This window comes from Cardiocondyla obscurior, linkage group LG16 (assembly GCF_019399895.1).
Source record: "Cardiocondyla obscurior isolate alpha-2009 linkage group LG16, Cobs3.1, whole genome shotgun sequence".
Taxonomy (NCBI): Eukaryota; Metazoa; Arthropoda; class Insecta; order Hymenoptera; family Formicidae; genus Cardiocondyla; species Cardiocondyla obscurior.
In genome coordinates this window covers 3,197,135-3,207,028 of record NC_091879.1, presented here as the reverse complement: position 1 = coordinate 3,207,028, position 9,894 = coordinate 3,197,135, and the positions used below count along the sequence as shown (strand labels likewise).

At 32.8% G+C, this 9,894-nt stretch overlaps 1 protein-coding gene across 6 annotated transcripts; it reads left to right on the top strand.

The window, feature by feature from the left end:
* The first annotated feature begins 22 nt into the window (after nucleotides 1–22).
* On the top strand, nucleotides 23–9,660 carry LOC139108781 (glutamine:fructose-6-phosphate aminotransferase 1). Of its 6 annotated transcripts, XM_070667333.1 has the most exons (16): nucleotides 23–337; nucleotides 1,972–2,079; nucleotides 2,336–2,425; nucleotides 2,607–2,750; nucleotides 2,845–3,011; nucleotides 3,151–3,292; nucleotides 4,245–4,271; nucleotides 5,272–5,292; nucleotides 5,441–5,476; nucleotides 6,989–7,146; nucleotides 7,215–7,454; nucleotides 7,531–7,729; nucleotides 7,874–8,118; nucleotides 8,197–8,352; nucleotides 8,442–8,570; nucleotides 8,697–9,660. In XM_070667333.1, exons 1-16 carry the CDS (start codon nucleotides 331–333, stop codon nucleotides 8,940–8,942), a joined length of 2,115 nt encoding a protein of 704 aa, XP_070523434.1. In that variant the 5' UTR covers nucleotides 23–330; the 3' UTR covers nucleotides 8,943–9,660. The 6 variants fall into 6 exon arrangements, with proteins under 6 accessions (XP_070523434.1, XP_070523436.1, XP_070523437.1 ...); XM_070667335.1 differs by lacking the exon at nucleotides 5,441–5,476; XM_070667336.1 differs by lacking the exons at nucleotides 5,272–5,292; nucleotides 5,441–5,476.
* The last annotated feature ends 234 nt before the right edge of the window (nucleotides 9,661–9,894 follow it).

Below are 9,894 nucleotides of genomic sequence, written 5' to 3'. Positions count from 1 at the left end.
CGGGGAAAGCTAAGGGTTACCGGGCTAGAGGCTTGCACATTGCGTATGTGGTTGCACGCGTGGTCGCTGACAGCTCACCACTTTCACGCGTGTCGTTCGCGCGCGCGACACCCAACTGCGATCGCCGTTCGTACGTCATAAGAGCCGGGAGCACGCTGTCGCGCGGTTCAGACTGTGTCTCGACGTTCCGAGTTGTGTGTCTCATCGACGTGCGTCCAGCGAGATAGTGACGTTTCGACCTGTCAACTTTTTATCCCATTTCTCCGCAGCTTACCGCTCGCCTTCTCGCGTCTCTACATACATACGTGGCAGACGAGCAGCCTTGATAACATGTGCGGTAAGTACTAGCGTTGTTAACTTTGTCACCGCCGTGTCACCGCTTTCTCTACCGGTTTCGTGCGTGCACGACGAATTCGATTCGCGTTATTACGCCTTCGTTCGCCGTTTGCCTCGCAGACTTCAGTTTAACCCAATTTTAAACGACCGTTACTTTTTGTGCCGATATCCTAAAACGGATAGATGCACATTAAAATAGAAAAGAAAAAAAAAGACCGTTATTTTATAATACGTAATTGTCTTTAGCTTCTTGGAAAATCTTTAAGGTAAGACGTACGATCGTAAATATTATTGACTCTTATTTGAGTGAAATTGACTGCGTATCAGGTGGGAAAAGTGGCGACAACGCGAGGTGTAAAAAAAATGACTGTGAGATTAACAGCGTTGACGTTGCGCGCAAACTCGTGCGATTTATTTGTTTCTCTCTCTTTTTTTTTCTTTTTTTTTTTCTTTTTTTTTCTGTTGCGTTGGTTGACCGTGTCGCTCTATTCATACTCGTAGTAAACGACCGTGTGAAATCGAGTGACAAGATTGCGAGTGTCGGCTGACGTTATCAACAATCAATTCGCTATCCAGCTACGTATTTGATCCGGTAATTCATTTGTAATGTAATCTTTCGGAATGTAATTCTCAATATCGACCATGTATATATATACCGAGCTTGAGGTGGGAATTCGAACGGTTGCACAATTCAACCGTGGAAAAGTTTGTATTTTTTGTTATCCCGGTGTCTCTTATCGTGGCATATAATGACTTGGATTAATCATACATATGTAATATCCGTTACAGAATGACGACGGCGAGGTTTGATGTAGTCGAGTTCGAGTGAAAGTCTCTCTTTTTTTTTCGTACAAACCTGCGGCGAGAAGGGTGCAGCGACGTAGCACAGAACGGTTACATATGACATTTAGAAGCGACAGAGATATCTACCTTCGAATACGCGACTCCTTTCTCCCCGATTTACCGTCTCCGTTACTTTATTCGGCTCACGAGATTTAACCGCTAATAATGTTGTTAAATGTAACTACCAGATATTCTAGAAATACTAGATTTATTATTTAAATTGTTAATCGACATGCGTTGAACTCCATTATATAATTTTACTGTTACATTTAAACGTTTGATTTCAATTTGTTATTTTAATTAATTTTATTTTATTACATATATCTATGAAGAAAATAGCTAGGAAACTTTCGGAGTGAAATTAGTTGAGGTAAAAGTAGGATAATCAACTGGGTCCAAACTCGTCCCATTAGGTTTAGTCGTTCTCGACTGTAAACTATAGGGGTAGAATATAAATTTTTATTTTTATTCAAATTTTGATGGTGTATATTAAAAAGTTGTTTCGCGATGTCGTGATGATAATCACGACCTGATATTCAAATCTCTCGTTTAGCCTCACAAGCATCAACTTTCCCTTTCACTGGTGCGTTTACGCCTTGAATTACCTGTTCTCTATCTCATTTCAATCTGATTTTCGGTCTTTCACGTTCACAGGCACCAGTTTTCTGCATTTTTGTTAAATTTAATAATTTCTTGTTAGATAACGAGTATAAATGTTGCCAATGATAATTAGATTGTATTTTTATATTGTTATACGCGATCTTGGTAATAACTGTGCTTTTAATTTTGCAGGAATTTTTGCTTATTTAAATTATTTGACGCCGAAGAGTAGAAAAGAGATCTTGGAACTATTGGTGGTCGGCCTGAAGAGATTAGAATATCGCGGATATGATTCTGCAGGTAAATCAATATCTCTTTTTCTTTTTTAAAGAAAATATTGTACGTTAAACACGTTATTTTGTAATTAAAAGAGTATATATGAGTTAAATTCCATTTATAGACCACTTTACTTTTTTTGCATATATTTTTATTTTGATTTACAATGTGATGACTCCAAGAAGAGAAAGGAAGAGAGGTTTCCGATGAATAAATAAAAGAAACGACGCCTGTATCGGTTCTTAGGAATTCCTTTTTCTCATGCAGTGTTCTTTTGCAGGCGTTGCCCTCGACAGTGCAGATGGCAAGGACATCTCGATTATTAAGACGCAGGGAAAAGTCAAGGCTCTCGAAGAGGAGATATTTTGTCGTAAGTGTCGACCAAAGTTTTAGACCTGTGGAACCACTTTGCACGGTCCTTGCGACCGCCTTTTTTATCGTTGTCGTTGCATTAAAAAAAGAAAAAAAAATATATATATATGTTTATATGCATAGGAGTATTCTATTTGTGTATAAGAATGTCGTGTAAAATAAACGATGTTGATTCGCAGGCACCAATCTTGATTTTGAGTCGGAGACTCAATACCACGTTGGTATCGCTCACACGCGATGGGCGACTCATGGTGTCCCATCGGAGGTGAATGCTCATCCTCAACGCTCCGATAACGAGCACGCCTTTGTTGTTGTTCATAATGGTAATGCTTATGACGTACTTATATGCATGTGTCCCTAAAAGTTAATTTTTTTTTCTTTTTTTAAAATCTTTCTGTACAATCGTCTTGAATGCAGGTATCGTGACAAATTACAAGGAAGTCAAAACTCTGTTGCAACAGAGAGGATACATATTTGAAAGCGATACCGATACTGAAGTTATCGCCAAATTAATTCATCATCTTTGGGTACAGCATCCTGCGTATTCATTTCGTGAACTTGTCGAACAAGTTGTTCAACAATTGGTAAGAATTATATTAATCCATCAATTGCAACATTTGGTTAAGATAAATTATTTTTCTTACTATAATTTTTATTTTACAGCTTTTTATAAAAATGTTTAAATAAATTTAAGGTGACATAGTAATGAAAATATTATTTCAGGAAGGGGCATTCGCTCTATGCTTTAAAAGCAAATATTTTCCGGGGGAGTGCGTAGCTACGAGGCGAGGATCACCACTTCTCGTTGGTATCAAGACAAAAACGAGACTGGCCACCGATCACGTGCCTATTTTATACGGAAAAGGTAAGTCTGAATCCAGAATCAATTTAATTTTTACGTACATTAAAAACGAAGAATTATTTCTAATTGATATCCGATGTTAAGTATAGAGATCGTAAATCTTTATCCAAAATATCGTCTGATATTTATCAATATAAATTATTTAAACTTTAAGAAGATGGGGGCGGAGCGGAGAGTAAAGAATTAATTATATTTTTCTCTTTGCGACAACGAATAAGCAAAAACGCAAAAAGGCGTTTGTATTACGCTCTAGGATCTTTCTTATTTATTCAATCTATCTAATCTAAAGTATTAATTACGCATTGACACAATTTCATGTTTGAGAGAAAGGCGACTAATACAATTGATAACTAACTAAGCATGCGCTTTTTCCATTAATTAAAATTACAAGTTACTCAATACAAAAGTAAATTCACTTCTGCGACTAAACTCTATCTGGCTTTATTTTTATGTTGTCATACGCATCTTGTTCTTCGATATTACATCGCATATTGCAACTGATCGAACGTATTAGCGTTAAAGTTTTGCACGATGTTTATTGAGATAATATTTATCGGAGACATCATTATAGTGTTTGCAATTGTACTATAGTGTTAATTGAGTAAAAAGATTTTTCGAGATTAAAAAAAACTTTTTTTACAAATTGGTTTTTACATAATCAAATATTAATTAAATATAATTAATAATAGAAAAAAAAATTAAATAAGTTTTCGTTTACGCTTACATTTTTTTTTGTTGTTTTTGTCATTTTGTCCATTAGTAGCATAATTGTAAAAGAATTCAAACTTGTAAGTGCATAATTGTTAAGTAAAATACTTGTCGTCTGTTTCTCTAGACTTTAGCAAGTTGCATTGCACATAAGCTCTTTTTCTCTGTATGAGTACCGTGAATTATATAAGTGTTTCTTTTGCATGAACACCTTGCGGTTATATTCTACAACTTTTCACGTCATCAGATGATCTTCAATGCGCAATAAGCAAAGGTATATACATATATTCTATTGTACTAAGCCTATCTCGATTTTCGTTCTCGACACTGGATCTCTCGCTATAACAAGAATATTTAAAAAAAAAGGAAAGAAAAAACGGTTTTATGATATTAATGTGTGGTTAATCGAATGCGCTGTTCTATCTCTATCGCAAGATCCAGTGAGTGAGAAATTTTTACGATTTTATGTGATTTCAATGTAGAGATGTTTTTCATGAAAATCTTTTGCTAACGCCGTCGATCTTTACGGCCGTATTCGAGGTCGCGTCTTCAGTTTATTATTTATGGGCTATTATCCAATATTTGCTCTTTCGCTTTAACACAGTAACACTTGCTCTCGTTCACTCGCTACTTAGCACATTACTATTTTCGTTTTAAATTAAATTATTTTCCGTTGTAATGCAAATCTTCTTACAAGATAAATCGTTTACAATTATTTCTTTTCAAGCGGCTTTAGGAGTGCAAGTTTCGGTATTATAAATAAGATATTTGGTACGTATAGTTAAAATTAAATTAAAGTTAAAATTAATAGATAGAAAAGGAATAAATTAAAATAAGTTGAGATGACATATGCGTAAAGAACTGCGATATTATTGCTCGTCGTTTGTTAATAAAGAGCCGGAGAATCTTTATTTAAAGAGTTAAATGTTAAAATCTAAGAGCTTAACGAATAATTCTCTTTTCAAGATGATTCTTTCAGGTAAAATAAAACAATTTAAAGTCATGTTTCTTCTACAGCAATTTTTAACAACAAAAGTTAAAAGAAATTAATAAAGAATATGTTTTCTTTAAAAGCTGCAGATATTATGTTTGAAATGAATGCTTATTATGAGCGCTTGATCGTTTGCTCTTTATATCGCACATGACATTCGTTCATTCTATTAATATACATTTGCCGTTGTATTAATCATTATGCTGTTACCATTGTGGCATTATTTGTGCGCTAATTGTTTTTGTTTTCTTTTTCGTTTTTCTCCTTGCGTCCCAATGTGCAGAAGGTGAAACACCGTCTCAAGGTAATAAACTTATGTCAAGTTTTAGAACCAACGCTTGTTTCTTTATACGGCGGATTAACTGTTTCGGTGAATTGTAATTTGCTAGTTGTAAATAAGTATAATTAGTACTTTTTAACTACCGTTCTTTTTTTGCTTTTTACGGCTAAAGACGATGGATGGATGGATAGATCGCTCTACGCTTTCCGTACGTATATTATACACATTACGACCTTCCTATCACATATAATTTACAAGTTACTCTCGCTTTCCGCTTGTGATAGGTTCTGCATATATTCGATTAATATAAAAAAATATCTAGTATGTATCCTTGGGATATAAATACATATATTTTAATTTCCACTTACTACTTTAATTATTGTTAGTGAATAATTATCGCTATGCTATGCTTATTTCATAAGAATATGTATTCCGTTAAGTTTCATTAATTGCCTATCTTCATCATCGTTGTTGTTATTAATTATATCATTATTGGCATTATTGATTTTGTTTTTGATGAGATCATTCCCATTGTCTCTCTGCGCTATGCTAATTAACATATTTGGGTATTATTAATAATATTTATTGAGATATGGAGATATAAATATTTAAATAATACAGTGGTGACCACTTTTGTTGTTCGTATTGGCGTCATATATCTTTATTTATTTTATATTATTAGATGTTACATGTTGCGTTAAACTGGTGTGGGGCTTTTAAAAAAGCAAGTAAATAACTCAGTACTGTTATTTTTTTTACTGCACAGTCGTATCGATTTATGATATTAAAAGCGAAAAGCAATAACGTGATACTTTTCTTGTTTTATGTATTGAAGTAAATTAAATTTTTTTTACATGAAACATTTTGTTTATTGTCTTTTAAGTAAATGCATATGTAATTCAATCTTTATATATATTGTACTAACGATAAAAATAAATTTTATAACATTAAACTAGAATTTATAACTAGTAATTTACGATAAATTTGTAACTTGCAACAGCAAAATAAAATAATTAATTTTTTTATGTATCTTTTCAATCTTATCTATGTCATTAAGCGAACATCTATGTGACGTTCTGTGAAATGAGATATTTATTTTGATTAAATGTAAGGAAGTTGTTATAATTTTTTGCTTTTGGCATTATAATTTATTGTAACTAATTAGAAAATAGATAATATAAATTAAGCACAACTTTAACAATATTTTAGAGAATTATAATTAATATTTTTATTTTTAATTGTGTTAGTTATCTATTTTAAGTTATTTTGTCACTAACAACATTGGTGCAAAATGATTAAGTACTTGTAATAATACGGGGAATATTATATTTTGTATGCATAACATGTTAATTATGTATTATATGTACATAATTGGGAGCTGTTCCGATTGCGCATAAAGTAAATTGGACACCACCAGAGTATTTAGTTGGGTGAGAATAAGATAACGTAAAGTAATCTGATAAGTGGTATCCAATTTTTCTTGTGCGTAATCAGGGCTAACCCTATAATTGTATATTCTGATTATATTGTTATTTTTTATCTTGCTTTATTAGCACGTTTACTTTACTTTTACCATTTTGAGAAGTTCTTAAATAAGATAAAGAATTTATTTTTATTGTACAATATTTATTGTGTATATTTTAGAATACAATCGTAAAAAGATTAATTTCCTTTTTAAAGTAAACTTTTAAAATGAAAGAATACCTTTATCTCTGCGTAGATCATCGTCCTCATGGTAGAAATCCAGAATTTCCGGTCATGCCACGTAGCGAGAGCACATCCGAGTTTCAACCTTTGGAGGATAAGGAAGTCGAATATTTCTTTGCTTCCGACGCGAGTGCCATAATCGAGCACACAAATCGTGTGATATTCCTAGAAGTGCGCACTTACACATTACGTTCAATTTTTGGAGCAAGATCGCAAACAGTTATTTACATTGTTTCTAGGACGACGACGTGGCAGCTGTTAAGGAAGGTGCGCTAAGTATTCATCGTCTTCGTCGTTGCATGGACGATCCTCACGCTCGCGAAATTACAACGCTGAAGATGGAGATCCAACAAATCATGAAAGGCAATTACGATTATTTTATGCAGAAAGAAATTTTCGAGCAGCCAGAATCGGTGGTGAATACGATGAGAGGACGCTTGAATTTTCAGGACAACTCGGTCACTTTAGGCGGGATTAAAGTAATCTTTGCAAATACTTTAAAAAAAAAAAGATTTTGGAAAAGAGTTTAGTATTGAAAATATTATATTTTTTCAGGATTATATTCCTGAGATCAAAAGATGTAGACGTCTTATGCTGATCGGTTGCGGCACGAGCTATCATTCTGCGATAGCTACGCGGCAGCTTCTTGAAGAGTTGACAGAATTACCTGTGATGGTTGAGCTTGCATCCGATTTTTTGGACCGCAATACGCCAATCTTTCGAGATGATGTTTGTTTTTTTATTTCTCAATCGGGTAAGACTATTAACGATTGCACAATTAAATAAAAAATGTGAAAAACAAACGAATGAGTAAGATAATGAAATTATGAATAGTATCGCTTTAACGTAATAAAATTTAATTATTGAATTGCGATTAAATTACTATTTGTAATAATAGGTGAAACAGCTGATACGCTAATGGCATTACGTTATTGCAAAAGTCGCGGAGCTCTTATTGTGGGTATAACTAACACTGTTGGCAGTAGTATCTGTCGTGAATCTCATTGTGGAGTGCATATTAATGCTGGTCCTGAGATTGGTGTAGCCAGTACTAAGGCTTACACTTCACAATTTATCTCTCTTGTGATGTTTGCGCTAGTAATGAGCGAGGATAGAATATCTCTTCGTGCGAGACGCTTACAGGTACTTTTATATAGAGCTTAACATTTATTTTTTTTTTTTTTATAAAATGCAGTAAATTTAATTTTATATATTTTCCAGATTATTGAAGGTTTGAAAAATCTTGATAATCTTATTCGCGAAGTATTGAAGCTTGATGATAAAGTCAAGGAATTGGCCAAGTCTCTGTTTCAATACAAGTCCTTATTAATAATGGGTCGCGGATATAATTTTGCTACGTGCATGGAAGGCGCACTCGTAAGTAGAAAAAAAAGCGGTATTAAGTGTTTTCTAATTGATATTAATTACATTATTACTACTAATAATAAATTTTACATACGTTATAGAAAGTAAAGGAATTGACATACATGCACAGTGAAGGAATTATGGCCGGTGAGTTAAAACATGGTCCGTTAGCTCTCATTGACGATTCTATGCCAGTAATTATGATTGTAATGAGAGATCCAGTGTACGTGGTAAGTTTAATTAAATAACGAGAAGTTTAATATTCGAGCTGCATTAAAAAGATGTATATAGACATGTAAGATACATTTAAAAAGAGATATAAAAAATATATAACAGTTTGATAATTTATTTTACAGAAATGTGTGAACGCTCTTCAACAAGTTACCGCGCGAGACGGTAAGCCAATTGTTATTTGTGAGGAAGGAGACGAGGAAACGAAAGCTTTTGCCGACAGAGCTCTCGAAATACCTAAAACTGTTGATTGCCTTCAAGGAATTCTCACTGTCATTCCTATGCAATTGCTGTCTTTTCATATTGCGGTTTTGCGTGGATGTAACGTTGATTGTCCGAGAAACTTGGCTAAATCAGTTACGGTCGAGTAAAAAATTAAATAGATTGTTCCATCAAGTTTTTTGGGACCACAAGTTTGTTAACGTGACTAATACAATTTTTTCAAGTCACACAAGAACAAGATTTTTTTAGACAGAAGATAAATTATTATAAATATTGGATAATTACTAATAACGCTCAATTAATACGCGAGATAAGTATAGTCGTTGTTTTTTGCACTACTTTTTAAATCTCAGGACTGTTATTCAATTTTTATTGCATATTAATTTAAATTTATTTAATTTATGTTTAATTACTGAGCATTAAAGAATACAGTCATTAATAAAGGAAAAAAATAATCAAAGATGTGATCATGTTTCAAAGTACTTTTTCAAAGATAACGAATCAATCTAAACAGATTTACTCATTTATTTTTTATGTAGCAGACATACTACGCAAAATCGATTAATGTGAATCGATCAATGTGACTCTTTTACAAAGTGACATATGAGATAAGATCTCTAAACATACACGATCCCACTGCATTTAATAATTATGTTTTGTAACAATTTATAGTTTAGTTTTTAAGTAATATAATTATTGGTTAATCAACGTTTTCGATTTGATAGGATACGTCGCAATTTTTGTAGATCAAATAAAATTTAGACATAGAAAATTTTGTATGCGATAGTGATTATAATTACTAATACACGCGATATAAAATTTATGTGTATATGACTGTATATGCGAAAGAAACCAGTTGTATGATAACGGCGTTTTTTTTTTTTCCAGATTTTTATCTTTGTACAAGAAAATAATATTTATCTTATACATATTTAATACGATACGGAAATTATTATATTATTTGTCTTTTGGCATATATATATTTGGCATATGGCATAATTCTTATGTCAAAGGTAATAATTTTCTAATAATGTTAATCGAGGTAACGAGCAAAATAAAATCAGATACGATCGTTTATGTAGAACGCGCCAGTAGTAAATC

Bases quoted from the DNA above. Each gene is read 5' to 3' on its own strand.
- LOC139108781 (XM_070667333.1), top strand. The intron at 7,147-7,214 runs GTGCGCACTTAC...CATTGTTTCTAG, and splicing joins ATCGTGTGATATTCCTAGAA to GACGACGACGTGGCAGCTGT. The intron at 8,353-8,441 runs GTAAGTAGAAAA...CATACGTTATAG, and splicing joins CGTGCATGGAAGGCGCACTC to AAAGTAAAGGAATTGACATA.